Source organism: Gopherus flavomarginatus, chromosome 1, assembly GCF_025201925.1.
Source record: "Gopherus flavomarginatus isolate rGopFla2 chromosome 1, rGopFla2.mat.asm, whole genome shotgun sequence".
In the NCBI taxonomy this organism is placed as follows: domain Eukaryota; kingdom Metazoa; phylum Chordata; order Testudines; family Testudinidae; genus Gopherus; species Gopherus flavomarginatus.
The window spans coordinates 158006014-158026346 of NC_066617.1; the positions used below are offsets into that span (position 1 = coordinate 158006014).

The 20333-nt window shown below is 44.4% G+C and overlaps 1 protein-coding gene across 5 annotated transcripts in view; it reads right to left on the bottom strand.

Moving 5' to 3' along the window:
- The window catches only part of STXBP5L (syntaxin binding protein 5L), a 434978-nt gene extending 416199 nt beyond the window's left edge, over positions 1-18779 (bottom strand). For all 5 annotated transcript variants that reach the window (XM_050956804.1, XM_050956783.1, XM_050956794.1 and 2 more), the window contains exon 1: positions 17948-18779. In XM_050956804.1, coding sequence (XP_050812761.1) covers positions 17948-18151 — 204 coding nt within the window. In that variant the 5' untranslated portion in view covers positions 18152-18779. The remainder of the gene's footprint in view (positions 1-17947) is intronic.
- Positions 18780-20333: the final 1554 nt, after the last annotated feature.

The following is a 20333-nucleotide window of genomic DNA, read 5'->3' on the forward strand; positions in this document are numbered from 1 at the left end:
GTTGCAATGCCTAAGTCCCTTTGTGGCTCTGGGCCTGGGTCCTCACTCCTTATGTAAAAATCCCACTAGGAAAAAATTCAGACTTTGTGTAACTGGGCATAACTCTATTGCCTTCATTGAGGCTAGATTTGGCCCATTATCTCAAATTGGGACTGTGTATTTGGCCCTAAGTCAAAGCAGTTCAAGTAGCAGTTCATGCTGATTTTTGTTGTTGTTGCAGCACTAACCATAATAATCTAAAAACAGAAGCTACATTGTGTTCAGAGCAACATTTGTGCAATGGAGAGTTAGACTGTAGATATTTACCAGAACTGTAAAATATTCAACATTCCTGTAAGTCTTAACAGGAAACATTCCTGTCTCTTCTTCACCATCACTCAGAACACCAAAAATAAGATGATGAAAGTTTATTAACTGGAAGTAAAACAAGCCAAGCTTCATTGCAGTTATAATTTTCAATACATAGCATCACTTATATAGTTTAGGCTGCTTAAGTCTTTCCATTTTTAAAGGGTCTTTTTTCAATTGCTTACAACTTTCCAAATTTTTCAGATTTGGGAATGAAATTTTCCAGAGCTGATCTTTGCCCAAAGGTAGGTGTTTTGATTGCTGGGGGGAGGTTTAAAATATTTCAGTTGAAATAGTTCATCCATTTTTGTGTACGAAGATACTTGAGAAAGAACTTCTGCTATTATAGTAGAACCTTGATTTTATGAATATCCATCTTACGAATGACCAATTATATGAACTATTTTGCTCTCCCCCCCATAAAAATATCATCTAAAATCAAAGTCAATTCAAAATAAGTCAACATCCCTTAATGTCTTGATGCCTTCAGTGCACTGGAAATCACTCTGTAGTAGTTTGAACGACAAAAAGGAAGTGCTGCAGTGCACCATACTGCAACTTATGAACTGTACCTACTGTAATTTTGAGATGGTCTATTAACTTTTCTATTTTATGAACTCCTCAATCTAGTTTATAAAACAGGGGTTCCACTGTTTTAAAATGTTTTGCAACCTTTTTTGAAAAGCTCTAGCACCATAGCAGGAAGGCTCTAAAATGAAATTTGATAGAGAGATAATCTATAGGTTGGGTTTGTGCTTGTCAGTGTTCCAGTGAAATTTTGTTATGGAACATATTTTACAGTCCTTACTCACAACGAGTAGTACCTTACTCCACAAACAGCTCTATTGATTGCAATGTGGTTACTCTCAGAGTACTATTCTACACGAATACTATCAGTAGAATTTAGGTCTGTACAATTAAATCAGCTCACAACTTTCTACTGGCACAGCCACTGCATGCAATTTTATTATCTTCAATGGTGGGTATGAAATTTCATTTATATAATGTTTGATAACGCCTCATAACACACAAGATGAATAGCGAATGGAACATGGCCTTTCTGTGGCTTCTTTACACCACTCTAGCACTGCAAAGCAGCTGGAAAGCCAGTAGATCCCAACACCGTGCATTCCCATAATGGTTCCTAAGGCACAACTCACTCCCAACCATTGGCACAGGAGGCAGGTCCAGGAGAGAGGTTGTGTAGCTGGGGCAATCCTGTGCGTTAGCAATCCCTGACTACCAAAACAGCCACAGGAGCCAACAGTAACTAGTACAAAGTTGAGCAGCCGCGAGGCTGCCCTACTTTATGCAGGAACAGAACTGGTGCTCTGAAAGTTCCAGGATTAGCGAAGTTCATAAAAGTGACTTACCGTCACCTTTGTGCTCTTCACCTTCACGTTGCTTCACACACAACTCCAGGATCTAGGTCAAAGAGCACACATTTTGTGCAAGATATAGCATTTTACTGCTATATAAAAGAGATTTTCACATAATAGAATTTCTTTGTTTTTATAAATATTCTTTTACAAATTCCTAGGAAATTTCATACAAAAAATAAGAGCATTAAGGGTGGAAAGTGATGCATCCAAAAGTCAAGGAAAGCCAAGATTAAGTTTGCTCACACAACCTTAACCCTAGCCCTAACCCTTTTGCATATACACTATGATACAGTCTTTAAGGCTGATTCTCCACTGCCTCTCCACTTGTATAGATAGTCATTTACATCCATGCAAAGTAAGTATAAAATGCTACTGAATCAGAATGAAAATGTTTTACCCTCATGTTGCAATCTCACTACAGATGTAATGACCACATAATGTGCAAGGTGCCGGAGAATCAGATCTTTATGTACATAACCACATGCTATCATCCCTGCATTTACTCACATCCAGTGTGCAGGCTAAACAGCATACAATATCTAAGGCACAGATATATTAGTGAATGAAACAGGGTCTTATGGATTTGTGCTTTATTTTTTACCCATTTCTATTTACAATTACCGAGTGTAAATCTGGAGTAAAACCAAATTTACACAGGTGTTTACTGAAAGTATATTTAGTCCCTCCATGTACAGGATAGATGGCATGTGGTGAATGAGGAAAACATCAGAGGACCTCATTTAGCATGCAGTCTGCATGATGTACAGTGAATGAGGCAGAGGATTTCTCACTGAATAAGGAGTATAAAAATAAATATTGAACAGCTGCCTCATTCCCAGTGCACCATCCAACCTGTATACAAAGGGCCAGATCCTCAGTACAAATTCGATCTACATCAGCTGAGGATCTGGTCCTAAATCAGGCAGGCATCCTGAGGAATTAACAACATATGATCATATATTAAAGACTAGATTGTAGTGCATACAAGCAAGGGGACAGAGGTGTCAGGTTCCAGACTTCTGAGTTCTTCAATTTGCAACATTAATGTTCTTTTATTGTAGTTTTTTGTATGAAATGTCAGCAATCCATTGTAATTGTTTAAACCGTAATCCTGCAAACAGATGTGCTAGGGTGGACTAGTACATCCACTAGCAGCCAGAATCAGAGCCTTAAAAGTTAAAGGTCAAATTTTGCATTGACTTACACCTTGTGCAATCTTGTTGACTTCAGAACTATATAAAGTGTATGTAATCACAAAATTTGTCCCTAACTGCAGGCACCAAACATCTCCCACTTGCACTACCAATCTTTTATCATTCACAAACCTTGCTAGCGAGCAGGCCTATTAAAACTAGACAAAAACCATCCAGGGATAGCATCACATTCCATTTAAAAAGCTAAGTTTTATCAGCCATCTGTACTTGACAACATTGTTATCTCCTCCCCCAGATACACACTACTTACACTTCAAATCATACAACCCTCTATCCTCTTCTCTCACTCCCAGCAAGCATCTTATATAAGCTGTGACAAGTTAACAAATCCATGTAAACAGCTTTTTTAAACACAGACATGTAGGGCTGAAGAGCTCTTGGGAGGTCATCTAGTCCTGCCTCAGCATTGGGGGCTGGAAATCTCATTACAGAAAAAAAATGCACAATGTATTTGCACGATCTTGGCTATGTCACTTCACCTCTCTCATTTCTCATTTCCTCCATCTGTAAAATGAAGATCCAACTTTGTAAAGCACTCAGAGATCAAATTTATAGGTCCCTTTTGGAGGAAAAATACTATACTATTGCTAGGTATTATTGTTTTTCATAACTCCAATGTCCTTTTCCCACATCAGATGTCATAAAAGTAGCAGGCACAATAGAATCTTTTCAGTCAATGGACTGCATTTACTGCATATATGCCAATAACCCCATTAGGTCAGGATAGTCACGAAAGTTGACCTCTGTGCTGCATTCCCCTCACCGTCTCTAGTAGCGACTGCCTCTCTTTTCTCCTATTTCCCTTACTGGTCTCCAACAGTGTCCACAGGCAGGTGGATACCAGGGCAGCACTTCAGTTTCTCCCACCCCATGGTAAGAGGGAAAGAGGACACTAACCCTAGACCTGTGCCATCACTGCAAAATGCACCTGAAAGTTTCTCCTTCAGCAAATGCTAAAGAATAATATTCTACTACACTTTCAAAACAGCTAACATGTTCCATTATGCCCTCAGGCAGCTATTGAGAAGAGCATGTCTTAGTGTACTCAGTGGGACTGAGGATACATCTACACAGCCCAGGGCAGTGACTCTCAGAGCATGGGTTGACAGACTTGGGCCCGCAGGGCTCACACTACCACACTAAAAATATCTGTGTAGGTATTGTGGCTTGGGCTGGAGCTCAGGCTCTAAAGCTTAGGGAGGGAGGTGGGCTTCAGAGCCTGGGCTCTGGCCCAAGCCACAATATCTACACAGTTATTTTTAGCACAATAGCATGAACGAGTGTCCGTCAATCCGGGCTCTAACACACACTGCCATGGGCTGCTGCCTCCTGTACCCTTTATGTTCCTCTCTATGGGCTGACAGCACAGGGTGCCTCCACCTTCATGAGGACAGGCTGGCCTCTCTTTCACTGGGAGCAATGGGAGGTGGTGGCCTTTTGGCAAGAGGGAATCAACCTATGACCTCAGTCTCTTACAAACAATAGGAGATAGAAATTGTGTGTGTCGCTCTCTCGGGAAGTTCTTATGAACCAGATGAATTTTAGTTATGAAATATAATGGCAAAAAATGATCTTAAATTCTCCTTTTCAAAAGTTATATGTTATACCAGTTCTAATGAAAAGAGAGGGAAGGCGAGAGGGGGAAACTCTGTGTGCGCATGCACACACACGTGAAGGAGAACATCGGGGTTCGGGAGAAGGGAGAAATTGGAGTACGTGTGTAGACCAAGGGATGTGGAGAAAGTGGGGGAGAGAAAATTCGGAATGTGTGTGCAAGGAAACAATCTTGAGTGTACACTCTGGCTCAACAAAGCAACTGCAAACTCTGTTTACCTAGCGAGCATACTTTGTGCTGCTCCAGAATTGCAGACAACAGCCTTTTATGTCTTAATTTGGCCATAAACATTAAAATGATTTAAAGGTTGACACTTCATATCTTCAAATCATTAGAAGTATCACATGGTAACATTCTCTTTGAGTTTCTTGTTTAGTGTTCATATATGAAATTATTAATTAAAAATAAACAAGGAAATTCCCAGACAAAAACTACATTAAATTGGCATTAAGACTGAGAGTACATATTAGTAATTTAGGGTTAAATACTTTGCAGGGATGTTGTCCAAGAACCAAACATTATAAACTTTGGAAATTAAGAATTAAGCTTACACTTGAAAGAAATCCAGACATGTTACAGTTTGCAAACGTACAGCTAAGGACACTGATCAACCTTATATCTGACCTGCAATGGACCCCATAAGGGAGGGAAACAAATCTAACGTGTCTTTAAAAATCAATTTAATCTAATCTAGCATCACAAACACTAAAATGTCTTAATCACAATCACATAGTTTAGGTCGGCAACCTATGGCGAGCTGATTTTTGATGACACACGGCAGTGGGTTGAGCCGCTCAGCCTGCTGCCACTCTGAGGTTTCCACTGCCGGCACCTGCCAGCCGCCGGTCCCGCTCAGCGTCTGCTGCTGGCCTGGGTGAAGGAACCCCAGGCTGGCAGTGGGCTAAAACCCCGGCTGGCAGGAGCCGATGGCCAAAACCCCAGAGCAGCGGCGGGCTGAGCCACTCAGTCGCTGCTCTGGGGTTCCAGCTGCTGGCCCCTTGCCAGCCGGGGTCCCCGCCGCAGCCCCACTCACCTTGCTTCTAGTTGGAGTTCCAGCCCAGGACCTCTGCCAGACAGGATCCAGGCCTCCAGCCCTGCTCAGCCCTACCAGCTGCCAGCTCCACTCACTTCAGCTGCCGATCTGGGGTTCCATCCGCTGACCTCCTGCCAGCCGGTTAACAACTGATCACTCAGAAGCCTGTGTGCAGCTTAAAGTATCCAAATACGTGCCAGACATTGGAAAACTCAGCAAGGAAAAGCAAGGGAAAGAATCACATTAAACTGATAAAGAGCTGCATTTTAATTTAATTTTAAATAAAGCTTCTGAAACATTTTTAAAACCTTGTTTACTTTACACATAATAGTAGTTTGGTTATATAATATATAGCCTTATAGAAAGAACTTCTAAAAAAACATTAAAATGTATTACTGGCATGCGAAGCCTTAAATTAGAGTGTATAAATAAAGACTCGGCACACCACTTCTGAAAGGTTGCCGACTCCTGATATAGTTATTACACAGTGTCACTACAGGATAGGGTCATTCAGCCAATGACAACACAGCCCCTGCTGAAACCACAGAATAGAGGCTACCAGGATAGAGCTTGGGAAAGTTGTCCTTACAGGATGGCTACTGCCTGAATGCATCTTGGGGGGTAGATGTGTCACCCTCAGATCAACTGGGGCTGGGAGGTGTCACAGAGTCCCTGGACAATGCTCTGGGACTGCTTCCCACCAAGCCAGTCAGGACTTTGAGGAGCCTCCTCTCCCTTGGAGCAGACTGTCTCCAGGGCAAGAAGCTTACACGGCTTCACCTCCTGGGTCTCTTCTATGTGCATTCAGCATTTTCTGCCCCTCCTTGTGCTTCCCACAGCAAGTTCATGCAGGCGGGGTCCTGGGGAAGCCACTGGGTCCTGCACCCCCACTTTGCAGTCAGACATGACTCTCAGCCAGCCAGTAAAACAGAGGTTTATTTGATGAAAGGAACACGGTCTAAAATAGAGCCTGTAGGTACAGTGAACGGAACCCTTCAGCTGGATCCATTTTTGGGGGCAGTGAGCCAGACACCCACGTCTGCACTTCACTCCTCGTCCCCAGAAAGTTCCAGACTGAAACTACCCCCCAGCTCCTCCTTTCTGGCCTTTGTCTCTTTCCTGTGCCAGCAGGCCACCTGATCTCTTTGTCTCCAACACCTCCAGTTGGCACCTTGCAGGGGAGGGGCCCAGAACATCAGCTTCTAGGAGATAGAGTGTCAGGCACTGGCCAAACCGGACAGTGTCTACGCAAAAGAATTAATGGACACAGGTATGACATCAGGAATCATAACACTCAAAAACCAGTAGGAGAACACTTTAACCTGTCTGGTCATTCAATGACAGACTTGCGGATGACAATTTTGCAACAGAAAAGCTTCAAAAACAGACTCCAACGAGAAACTGCTGAGCTGGAATTGATATGCAAACTAGATACAATCAAGTATCAGAGGGTAGCCGTGTTAGTCTGGATCTGTAAAAGCAGCAAAGAATCCTGTGGCACCTTATAGACTAACAGACGTTTTGGAGCATGAGCTTCCGTGGGTGAATACCCACTTCCTCAGATGCATGTAATGGAAATATCCAGGGGCAGGTATATATATGTGTGCTAGCAAGCAAGCTAGAGATAACGAGGTCAGTTCAATCAGGGAGGATGAGGCCCTGTTCTAGCAGCTGAGGTGTGAAAACCAAGAGAGGAGAAACTGGTTCTGTAATTGGCAAGCCATTCACAGTCTTTGTTCAATCCTGAGCTGATGGTGTCAAATTTGCAGATGAACTGAAGCTCAGCAGTTTCTCTTTGAAGCACTTCAACCTCCCTGGCCACACTATAGCAGATCTTAAGGTGGCCATCCTGCAGCAAAAAAACTTCAGGACCAGACTTCAAAGAGAAACTGCTGAGCTTCAGTTCATCTGCAAATTTGACACCATCAGCTCAGGATTAAACAAAGACTGTGAATGGCTTGCCAATTACAGAACCAGTTTCTCCTCTCTTGGTTTTCACACCTCAACTGTTAGAACAGGGCCTCATCCTCCCTGATTGAACTGACCTCGTTATCTCTAGCTTGCTTGCTAGCACACATATATATACCTGCCCCTGGATATTTCCATTACATGCATCTGAGGAAGTGGGTATTCACCCACGAAAGCTCATGCTCCAAAACGTCTGTTAGTCTATAAGGTGCCACAGGATTCTTTGCTGCTTTTATAGATACAATCAAGTTAGTCTTGAATAGGGACTGGGAATGGCTGAGCCATTACAAACATTGAATCTATCTCCCCTTGAAAGCATTCTCACACTTCTTTTCAAATTGTCTGTACTGGGCTATCTTGATTATCACTTCAAAAGTTTTTTTCTCTTACTTCATTGGCCTCTCAGAGGTGGTAAGACAACTCCGTGTGTGTGTGTGTGTGTGTGTGTGTGTGTGTGTGTGTGTGTGTGTGTGTGTGCGCGCGCGCGCTCAATATATGTTTCATTCTATGCATCCGAAGAAGTAGGCTGTAGCCCACGAAAGCTTATGCTCAAACAAATTTGTAAGTCTCTAAGGTGCCACAGGTACTCCTGTTCTTTTTGCGGATACAGACTGCTACGGCTGCTACTCTGAAATCAGGCATTTATGTACACTGGCCCTTTGCTCTGCAGCAACAATACACCCTTATCCCACCACCTAGATACTTAAGAACTGCATAGGGGACACTGAGGCACCAACACCACATTCAGAGAAAACATTAAGAACATTCCCATTTCATCACAAGAGGCATCACCCTTGCACAATCCATAAGCCCCCCAAACCAATCTCCCTTGAGAGGATGCTTCCTAGAAAATTCTGCAAAATGAACTTTTTCTGTGGGAATGTATGATCTGGCCTCATTATATACCTACACTATTAACCCTATGAATTTAGTATGATTCAAGGGAACTGGAAGTTTATATGGATAAAATGAATATCCAGTTACATCAGTTAATGTAAACAAAATGTTTTGGAAGGGATAAAAACTTCAGGTATCAGGATTTAAAACAATATACTATTGGGGATTAGGAGGGGACTTCCACTGGGGGTATCGCACATCTACCTGCTGTAGGGTTCTTTCACCTTCCTCTGAGGTTTTGGGTGCTGACAATGGCCAGAGAGAGGATATTGGACTAGAGAGAACACAGGTCTGTGTTCCTTAACCCCAAATATGAATTTCCAACATTTTCTGTACGTCTAGATTAAATATATAATTGTCTGCATGCTCAATTCTATATTTCTTATGCAAGGAAAAACTCATGTTCTCCCCAATGGGAGACTTTCTTGCATAAACAATATCGACTCTATGTCTGATAAGTGTTCATCTTCATTCTCATTCAATCTTCCCCCAACTGCATCATGCCTAGCAACCAATTTCCTGCAAAAGTAATAAAAGCCCTAATATCCCTATTAATGGTCTTTCTGAACTCAAGAGATTTGCAGTGTCATAAATGTGATCTTCCAAGATCTTAACATGAGATTTATTCCCACAGCTAACTGGTCATTTCTACATACTGTGTCAGAGCTGGGCTGTGGGAGGCTGTGTGCACAGTTACCAAGTCAGGAGACAAGTAGCAGGGTCTGAGTCAGGCACCAAGTTGCAGACAGCAGGGAAACAGCAGAGTCGGGGTCGAACTGGGTCAGGTTACCAGGAAGTCAGGGTCAGACAGCAGGTAAACAGCAGAGTCAGGGACAACCAGGGTCAGAAGCTGGAGCCTAGGGTCCACAGCAAGACAAGGTCTGGAGTGGAAGCAAGCAGTCTGCATCATTGCAGAGACAGCTTCCCATAACAGCTTCCGGGTTTATATACTGGCATAAGCCAATCAGTAGGCTGTGAGAGGCTGACACTCAGGCCCTTCTGGGCAGTAATTCCTACAGTGCCTAGCTTCACAGGGTCTTCCAGTGGACATACAGCCTAAGTTTCCAAAGGTGATGCGGAAACATCAGCAGCCCAGCACCACTATAGTTCTAGCTTCTAGTCCCGCAGGGGTGTTGCTGGTCCAGACTTATTCAGGTGAGTTCTGTGGAATTCCCCACCAGGTGAGTGGCAAGGACATGGGAAGCAGGTTCCTAAGGGTGCTTCTCAGGGCCATAGTCTTCTCAGTCCACTACATACTACAGGCATCCATCAGGAATCAAGAATGGCACGCACTTTTTACTCCTTGTAACCCTGGATTTCAACCATGGAAGCAGTGGTGTGGTTCAGTCAAGGAAGGTGCATTTCTCTAGTTGGGCATAAAACTGTCTCCAGGATAGACCAGACATGATGGCAGTGCTGCTCAGGGTTCTCAGAAAACACCAGTATACCATCAAGGTAGATTATCACATATGGCCCAGGATGCTCCTGAACACATCATTTTCAAAACGTTGACATGTTGCAAAGGCACTGGTTAAACCAAATGGTATTACTAAGTATTCAAAGTGTCCATATTAAGTAAGAAAAATGGTTTTCCACTCATCCTTAGGTCTTATGCGCACTAGACTGTATGCCCCCTGAAGATCTAGTTTAGTGAAGAAGCTGGCAGTCCTCAGGCAGCCCAATAATTCTGAGATGAGGGGCAGGGGGTACTGGTTACAAATCTGATACCTGCTGGTTCCTGGTTCAATGCATGATAGTCTATGCAGAAATGTAGTGACCCATTCTTTTTTCACACAAAGAGGACTAGTGCCACATTGGAGAGGTGGATCTTTGAAAGAAGCTGTTTGTAAGATTTTTTTGGATATATGCATGTAGTGCCTCTAACTCTGGCTCAGACATAGTGTATATCCACATGGCACCTTTGCCCTTGTTTGTAGGTCTATTGGATAATCGTAGTCCCTGTGTGAGGGTTGTGAATCCATGTTTTTCTTTTCAAATACATTCAGGTAGTCTCAATATTTGTCGGGGAAGTTGAGGTTCTGGTCTGGATTCACTGCTTCTGGTTAGCACCCACCTTCTGAGGTCTCACTTCTGGGGTATTCACTCCTGGGACCCTGACTGCAGGTCAACTGGGGGTTGGCTGATTTGTTGGAAGCAAGCTTTCTGGCTATATTTGGAGGAGAAGCTAATGCTTCTCCACTACCAGGAGATACACAGGTTATGCAGCTCCAACCAAGGAATACCAAGAATTATTGGGAAGAAGAGAGAGCAGATCATATCAATGCATATTATTTCTTGGTGCCTGTCACGGAGTCCCCGGGCGATTCTCTGGAACAGCTCCCCACAAAGCCAGGCAGGACTTTGGGGAGCCTCCTCTCCCTTGGAGCAGACTTGTTCAGGGCAAGAAGCTCACACGTCTTCACCTCCTGGGTCTCTCCTTGGAGCATTTAGCATCCTCTGCCCCCTGTGCGCTTCCCACAGCGAGCCCACCCAGGCGGGGTCCTGGGGAAGCCACAGGGTCCTGCACCCCCACTTTGCAGTCAGACGTGACTCTCAGCCAGCCAGTAAAACAGAGGTTTATTCAATGATAGGAACAGGGTCTAAAACAGAGCTTGTAGATACAGTGAACTGGACCCCTCGGCCGGGTCCATTCTGGGGGGCAGTGAGCCAGACCCCCAGGTCTGCCCTCACTCCTCATCCCCAGCGAGCTCCAGACTAACAACCCCTCCAGCCCCTCCTCTCTGCTCAGCTCCTTTCCCAGGCCAGCAGGTCACCTGATCTCTTTGTCTCCAACACCTTCAGCTGGCACCTTTGCAGAGGAGGGGCCCAGGCCATCAGTTGCCAGGAGACAGAGTGCCAGGCATTTAGGTGCACTGGCTCTTTGCTCTGCAGCAATCACACACTCTGATTCCACCACCTAGATATTAAGAACTGCCTAGGGGACACTGAGGCACCAACACAGTATTCAGAGCAACATTAAGAACATTCTCAGTTTGTCACAGTGCCCTATTACTATAGTCTCTAAGGGGACAGTTTCTCGGATCATCAGTCCTGATGATAGGAAGAACCCATCAATCACTGCTACCAGGTCTAGTGTGGGTTTGGCAAGGTTTGGGCTGCCTTAGCACCTACAAAGTTGGCAGCAGTCCTGGAATCTATCATTAGTTGCAGGGGATCTGCTGTGCCTGCCCATAGTCTGCAACCGCAGTAGCAACTGGAAATGCGGGGCCAGCCTATGGTTCCAGACAGGGTTCCACTTGAGGGCTGGTTCCAGAGCATGGAGCTCTAATGATGCCCAGGCTGTACACTACCCTAGCAGGCTTGGGCTGCTCCATTTCCCCAGCTCTTTCAAGTGGGACAAGAGGCAAGGGCATGTCCTAGAACACTGCAGCTGACATTCTTTCTCCTTTGGGGCCAGGCGTCAGTGACTCAGGGTGACCTAATGGATTCAGGACTCAGTTCTACAGCTTTGTTGTACAGGGTGGGCACGGGATTTCTTTCCTCTTTCTAAACATGCAGCCAAGAGTCAATGCACAAGGCAAGATTAATAAAAGCCTCTAGGAATGTGGGGTTTTTAACATGGGCAAGCTCATTTTTCACATCCTAACTGACTCCCCACCAGAACTGGTATAGTTGGGCTGCTTCATTTCATATGACATCAACCACAAGCCATCAGAAAAAAGCAGCACAGGAGGTGGCTGGCCTTTGCCCCGGCAGCTTCCAGGGGGCAGCCTCTGTGAAGCAGACATGATGTAGGTCATCAAAGATGGCTGAGAAGGCTTGCAGGCAGGAGTCCAAGTTGGAAAGCACTGGGCTGTTCTGCTCCAACAGGAGGAGGCCCAATTGAGCACTTCACCAATGAGCATACTAACTACTAACTACACCTTCATCTGATCTGTAGGGTACATTCAGGGGCAAAGCAGGAAGAACGGCCAGCATTCGTTCAGGATCCTCCAGAATTTCCAGCAATCCCCATCAAACCATTCTGGCAGCAACACTGCAAGGGCCAGTTGCTTCTCCCTATGAGCATGCTAGCTGCTCATGTACAGTCTGGGGGGCGGGATGGGCAAAGGTGGTCTGAGCAAACTGTCAGGACCAGGCCATGGGCAGCCTGTGCACCTTGGTCAATTACCCAGCTGCAATCAGGAAACAAGTAGCAGAGTCAGGGTTGAGCCGGGTCTGGATCCCAGGAAGTCAGAGTCAGGCGCCAGCTTACAGACAGCATGCAAATAGCAGAGTTGGGAACAAACCAGGGTCAGAAGCTGGAGTTTAGGATTCACAGCAAGACAGGGTCTGGTTTGGAAGAAAATAGGACATCTGCATCATAGCTCAATCAGCTCCCAATAGTGGCTTCCGGCTTTATATACCAGCATGAGCCAATCGGTGGGGCTGCAAGGGGCTGCCACGCAGGCCCTTCTGGGCAGCACTTCCTGCAGTGCCCAGCACAAGGTCCTCCACCAGAAGCCCAGCCTAAGCTTCCAGTGATGATGCAGAACCCCTGTGCTCCCTGGTTCTAGTCCAACAGGTTCTTATATATTGTGGACTGTGGCTTGTACTCACCTGTGAACACGTGTTAGGAAAGCACCTATTTAATACAATGGCAAAATATAAGAGACTATGACCCTTATTCCAAAGAATCAAGTTAATTCTAAGCCACTAACATCAATTTGAGCTTTACTATCAGGGGTGTCATTTCAGAAAAATTCTGTGGGTAAAGGGTGGGCAAAGTTGTGTCAGCATACAGAATATTCTCTGTCCAAAACAGCATGATGAATGAGAAAAACTGGGCAATTATAGCTCTCCTAATCATCACACCCAAAGTTAGGGGGAGGGAGTGGGAGTGGAAGACATAATGAAGCATATAGACCCATGAAAAGTCAGGGGGTGGGAAACCAAGGACTGAGGAGGCAACTGCTCCTCCCCCACCTCAGAGTAAATGACGCCCCTGGTTACTACTAACTTCATCTGGATCAGGCCCAGTTTCTGGCATGAGGCTATTGTTACAATTTCAGGATAACTTCACCTGCATTCCCTCTCTGTGGTCCCTTGAGGGCACTTAAGGCTTCCAGCTCCCAGCCATCAACTCTCTTGGCTGGAAATCTATGTCTCTCTCGTTTCTGACTGGGGTTTAAAGGGTGCACAGCTCCCTGCATTACACTGCCATACCTCCAGAAAGCCAGTCTCCCTAAAGGCCAGCACCTGTGCATTGCTTTCCCTCTCAGACCCATTAATTGTGTATTACCAGCAGTTACCAGTTACCACACAGCTACTTCTAAGCAAGCACCTTTATTCTCAAGGTAAAAACATTACAGAGAAAACATGTCAAAAACAATAAAAGTTCCTATACTTATGCTAAAAGCTTACCAGAGGTCACCCATCAGTCTTATGGGGCTCTAGTAGGCCACAGTCTTTCCAACCCTTTTGCAAGGGTTGGAGTGCTCTGACAAAAGGTCTTGTCCATTTGCTGGATCAGAAAGAAGGCCCCAAGTCAGTTTAAACCCAGCCATTTCACACCAAAAGCCTGTTCTTTGTCTGTTGGTTTCTAAAAAAAGACAACCAGTCTGAACTAGTATATTGAAGCCTCTCCAAGGGGTACTAGCTCTCTGGAGTGTTCATAAGCTAAATGATTCATCTTAATCACCCCCTATTGCTTTTAGTTCCTTGCGGAGCTGTGGTAATCCTTCCCCCTGGGAATTACATACAATCCCTGGCCCACAGTGTCATACAAACCATTCATACACTTAACACAAAATGATCCTCACAGATACTGCATGCGGTTGCAATATCTATCACAGCTACTACATTAAAATTTTTGATTCAGTTGATCCAAGCTATAATCAATATCTGTATGATATGCACATGAATAACCACCTCCCAAGGGCAGCCATGTAAACTATGTGATCTGTATCTCAGTTTGCTGATTTCACAGTAGCTGACAACTATAAGAGTGTCAGAATTTCATGTCATTATATTAATACTGTAAAAGAGGTTGCCACTGATTCATTATTACAACATTACCTTCATGTACATTTATCATGCTTGTTAGGAAAGGCAATAGTAATTTAGCTCACAATATTTCCAAACCTAGTGTATTTATATTCTGTAAATCATTAATATAGTCCCCTACTTTTGAAAATAAATATCAAAAGGCAATTGTGAACAAATCCAAATAAAACAAAATATTCAGTTTCCATCTATTCGCTTTGTGCCTAAATCTAATTTACTAATATACCTGATAGACACCCCAGTGATAAGCACCTTCGAAATACAGAGAGGAAAAAGCCCTTAAATCTGTTGTTAATAAAACCAGCATCTTAACTGTAATCTGGATCCTGCAGTTTTTATTTAAGAAAAACTCCCGTTCACTTCAAATGGGAGATGTGTCTAAGTGAGGAATGCAAGATCAGGCCCCATAATTCTGAAGTATGAGTCAGCTTTTATGTTCTACAACTAAATGAAGACATAGTAAAGGAACGAAAAATAAAACCATTTTAAAAGATTAGCTAAACTGTTGCTCTATCTGTCCTTAGCCTGCAGCCCACAAAAATTCAAATTTGCCGTTTGCTTTAATGGGAGTTTTGAGTGAGCAGGGGCTGTAGGATCAGGACCTCAGACATGCAGCTAAAAAACTTACCTATTCCAGTTGAATAATATTCAGTGAAAATCTCAAAAGTCTGTGTAAGAGTAACTTGAAAACAGGTAAGTTTTAGATTCTATGATCCTTTCTTTATTTTTACTTTTGCAACATTTCTCTTGCATTGGTTTATGGTACAAATTATTACTCTGAGCCTGCACCTTGTAGAATGCGGGTGGACTGCTACGCCCATATGAAGCCCCACTGACTTCAGTGAGGGTCTGCGTGAGCACAGTGGTCCATTCACGTGCTACAAAATGCAGGATTGGGGCCTATGGGTCTTCAGTTGGTTTAATTACCAAAAGGCCATACAGCAGAATAATTCCTATCTAAGGATAACCTTTAGGGCAGTGTATTTTTTTTATCAGCAAATATTTATGGAATATTTTGGCAAGTTTGCTTTTATTGCATCTATATGTTTTCATCAAAGGAAGTACCAGTGAATATTTTGTATACTATCAGGTTGGTCTCTGCAGTACCATGCTTTTATAAGCAAATGCTGCTGCAGCCTAAAGCTTTCGTGTATCAATATTGTAAAAGCAGCAAAGAGTCTTGTGGCACCTTATAGACTAACAGACATTTTGGAGCATGAGCTTTTGTGAGTCAACACCCACTTCGTCCGATGCATGTCTGATACTTGTATCAATATTAACACTCAGCTTAATAATGTTTTTAAAAAAATAAAAAAGTCTGCTAATTTTAAAAAGAGAAGCAATTATTGCTTGCCAAAATCTTTCAAAAATGATGTATTACTAATGAACTCATGTACGTAGATAGGTTCATCTGAAAGTAACACCACAGAAATATTTTAAAGTAACAAGTAAATTCAGAATTAAGGCTAAAAAATGAACTGACACTATTCTTAATGCACCCTATTTTGACCACCTATTACAACATATGACATGTAATATCACGCAATACTATTTTGAGACAAATACAAATCACAGGTGCTGTAAGATGACTTAATCATGGAGTTCAACACGTTGAGTTTTAGCCTTAACTCGGAATTCCCTTGACTTTGTGGATTTAAGTCAGATTCTACAATGCTATTATAACATATTTTTGATGATTTGTATTTCCTTTTTATTACCGTAGTGTTAAAAAGGAGAGGCGGGATGCATTAAAATATTTGAAGTTTGACATAATACTGTTTTACTGTATACATACACAAAAGGAGCCAAATTGAACCCTGGTGTAAACAGAAATAATTCCATTAAAGACAGCTGAGTTGCACACAGTTAGACTATGGAGGAATTTGGCCAAAGGGCCTGATCCTGCTTTCACAGAAGGTAATGAATGGCAAAATTCCCATTATTATTTACACAGAGCCTAATCAAAGCTCATTGAAGTAATTTTCCCCCTGGTCCTGTTCCTACTGAAGTCAATGTGAGTTTCTATATTGACTTTAACTGGGAACAGAATTAGAACCATAATGCCCCAAAACGTGCTAACTGTTTGATTTTAATGACAGCAGAAGTGGGCCCTTAGTTTTAAATATTTATGTTGATACATGCAATATAAATGCATAGTAATCACTTTACATGGTTAAATATCTTAAATTTCTTCTTTTTTTCAAAGAACCAAAAGCAATTAGATTATGATATGATTTGATCATTCCCCAAATTTCAAACCATAGCCTTTTATGCTGACTAATAAAGAAGGATCTTAAACAGGAAAACTTAATTTATTTTTTTATATGCCTTATGTTAATCAAACTATTTTATTTTTCAAAGGTATTGAGCAAAACAATAACAAAAAATAAAAATAAATGGTTCATCCTTTTTTGACTTTTTGTATATCAAGTTGAGCCAAATTGGAATTTCAAAAACCTTGAAGGATGAAGTTTATTTTGGGAAGATTAACATGGCTTTTAAAACATACTAGCAATTTTTTTTCTTACAATTTAAAAAAAAATCATTTTTCCTTTTCACTCTTTACAAGATATCCTTGAAAGTTCAACATTAAGGGACCTGATTCTGCAGTCCTTTCTTAGGAACAACTTCCAGTGAAAGTCAACAGAATTCATGCCAAAGTTAAGGACAATAGGATTGGGCTCAACATTTCATTTCTTTTTTTGTTCTCGTTACAATTTGTTGTTGTAGTGTTGGTTATAATTACTGAGAAGCTAGTACTGATTTCATTTTAGTTAAGAATAGTGCTGAAGCTTTCATTATGAAAAATAAACATGAAAAGACAAACACAGGGATGAACCTACACTTCTTACTCAGATAAAAAACTCTGTTGAAGGATCAGGTCAACACATAAGAAAAACAAAGACCAATCAAATTTGGGGCTATTATTATAATGTTGCCATAGTTAACAGTCTTCATTGGGAATATTAAAGGAAAATAATTGATCCATTTTCAATGCATCACAAATGAGAAATGAAAATATTATGTGCAACATTAACTCCAGTGGATTTTTATTTTTGTTTAATGCCCTTTCCTGAAATATTACCTGCAACATATTTTATTTAAAAAAGAACCCTTGTATGCTACTCTGAATTTCCAAAAAAGAGCTCACTTGCACATTTTATTCTTACTACCTTTCCTTAATTCCTTACCTGGCCACAGCAGTGTTATCAATTTGGAAACTGAGCCTGAACTCAGGATTGGGCTCTTGATGCTGACATTAAGAGCCTTATGAATTTGTTGACTACTACAACTGTGCACAGGGAAGAACAAGCATAAATGTGATTTCCATCACTCCAGGGTTAGTTACCACAAACACTGCAGTGGTCAAGTAAAAGGTGTGCTGGCACCACATCACTCAGGCCCCCTAATAGATGCTTTTTTCTTTCACTCTTTCTTTTAAATCTAATAGTAAATTAATAGAAAGAGCCACTCCAATCCTTACCTTACAAATCTGGAAATAATCCGAAGACAGGATTTCCTGGATCTCATCTCTGGGTGTCCCTGCAGCACCTGCAGTCCCTCCTGGATGCACGGATCCACTTCCAGCCCCAATTCCACCACCACTGCTACTGCCACCACCGCTACTGCCACCAGGAGATGAGGCAGTTAAACCATCCAAAACTTTGCGGAAATTAAATTTCTTCATTTTGGAAAAATCTTTAAAAGGATGCGCGGGGGGAGAGGGGAACCAGTGTGCGTTAACACAATCAGTCACATGTAGCAAGAAAAAAAAACAAAACGGTCCGATGTTCTGCTGGGTCAGGCAGCGCGTTAGTCCCTTGTGCCAAACAGAGTCCCAATATCAGGTATAACTGACTGAACAATATATGGGCTTCATTTTGTCAGACGTAAAAGCTGCCCTGAAAAGGTCCTTTAAAAACTCCACAAGCAGCAGAACTAAGAATTTATATTCAAAGAAGAAATAACGTCAAGCCCGGCACCGGATTCTCCCACAGAACCCACGTTTGATGGTGATTTTGTTTCAACACGAATAAACCCCCATAAATCAAGACTGGAACCTGCATCCAACAAGCGCTGACGCTATTTTTCTACCTGTTTCGCCCTCACCCTGCCCTTTAATCCGTCGGTTGGGGGTATTTTCAGTCAAATCCCCAAACCGCCTTCAGTAAACGCTGCCGGCCAGCGCGTCCTTCTCCGCCCGTTGGGCGAACGGGGGGCGCCGGTAAGTGAAAAATCCCGGGAACTAACGCCGGGCAGCTCGGGCGCGAGGGAGGTGCCGGATCCGCGGGGCACTCACCTCGCTCGACTCCCCGCAAGCGGCCACCGGTCCCTGCGCCGCGGCCCCTGGGCGCCGGAGGCGCGGCTAGCCGGCTCTGCGCGCGCGGCCCCCGTCCGCACGCCCCGCCCCCGCGGCTCCCATTGGCCGCGGTTCCCGGCCAATGGGAGCTGCGGACCCGAGGGTGGGGGCGCGCCTCTAGCGGCGCAGGGACCGGTCCCTGCTTGTGGGGAGGCGAGCGAGGTGGGCGCCCCAGCCCCGCGCTCCGAGCCCCTCGCGCCCTTCCTCCGCCTGGGAGCAGCAGATGTTCGCGCTTCCAGGGAGCCACGTAGGGAGCCTGCCGGCCCCGCGCCAACCGGGGCTATGAACCAGGCGTGCTCTGAAGCTTGGAAATGCTACAGAAACGCTGCCTGGGGTGCAGAGCTTTCCGGCTGGTACAGCGCCCGCCAACCGCTGGGGCTGTAACGTTATGCGGAGGTTATGGTGTTTTTTAAGCTTGGGTTCTCTCCCTGCCCCAGTGTCTCTTCCTGCTTCGGCGGCTCTTGCTGGCTGCCTGCCTATCCCAGCAGCGACAGCAAGTGCTGCTCTCCTTGATCCTCCCCTCACCCTTTGCCTTCACACCCTTGACCGTTCTTCGCTGGGCTGGCAGCTTTTCACTTGCCTGAGTATTGAACTACGCTTCACAGTCCTGGGGGATTGAACTACCCCTCGCCGTCCCAAGCTGCTTCCATAACTGCACTGCCCCTCACAGTCCGGGTGTATCTGAAACACCACTCACCGTTGTAAGGAAACCAAACAGCACCGCACCAGTCTGGGGTAAAAGCCTGTCTGTTAATCCTTTGATAACCATCTCTTGCCAGTGGCACTGCAACCTTTTAATAGTGGCGGTGCTGAAAGCCAGCCCACTTACCCCTGTCTGCACCCCCCACCCCACGCACAGCTGTGGCCGGGAGCAGTTCCCTGTCTCCAGGAGAGGAACCCAGACAGGAGTAAGGGGGCAAAGGCTAGGACCCTGCCAGTAGCAGGGGGCCAATGCCCCAAGAGCAGATCCCCAGGCACGGGGCACAGGGCTAGTGGCTGGGAAGCAGGCCAGCAGCCATGACCTGAGCCCTGTGCACAGAGCCAGCAGCCAGGGCACGGGGTCACCACCCCAGAGTAGAGCCCCAGGTGTGAGGTCTGAGGCACGGGGCCAGCAGCCAGGTAGCAGGGCCCACGGTTGGGACCTAAGCCCTGGGCTGGGGAGTGGAGGCCTGGGTGTGGGGCCACCTGGGGGTGCTGCAGCACCCACCGCACCCCTAGTACCCACACCTATGTCTCATGGTCCTGGTGTAACCAGCAAAAGGTCCTCAGCAGTCCTTGGGTATCTGACTGCTTTTTGGTCCCAAAACAAGTAGCTGACTGTTGCTTGTGGTAACATAACCTGTTGGTCCCAAGAAAACCAACCAAGTCTTCCTCTGAGATCTTGAGTAATGGATAATACTCCTGGTCCTGGATTAACTTACTGACCATGCCTCACAGTCCTGGGGTAAGCAAAAATTGTTCTCTGCTCAGTCCCATAGTAACCAATTGATCATCCACAGCCCTGAGACAA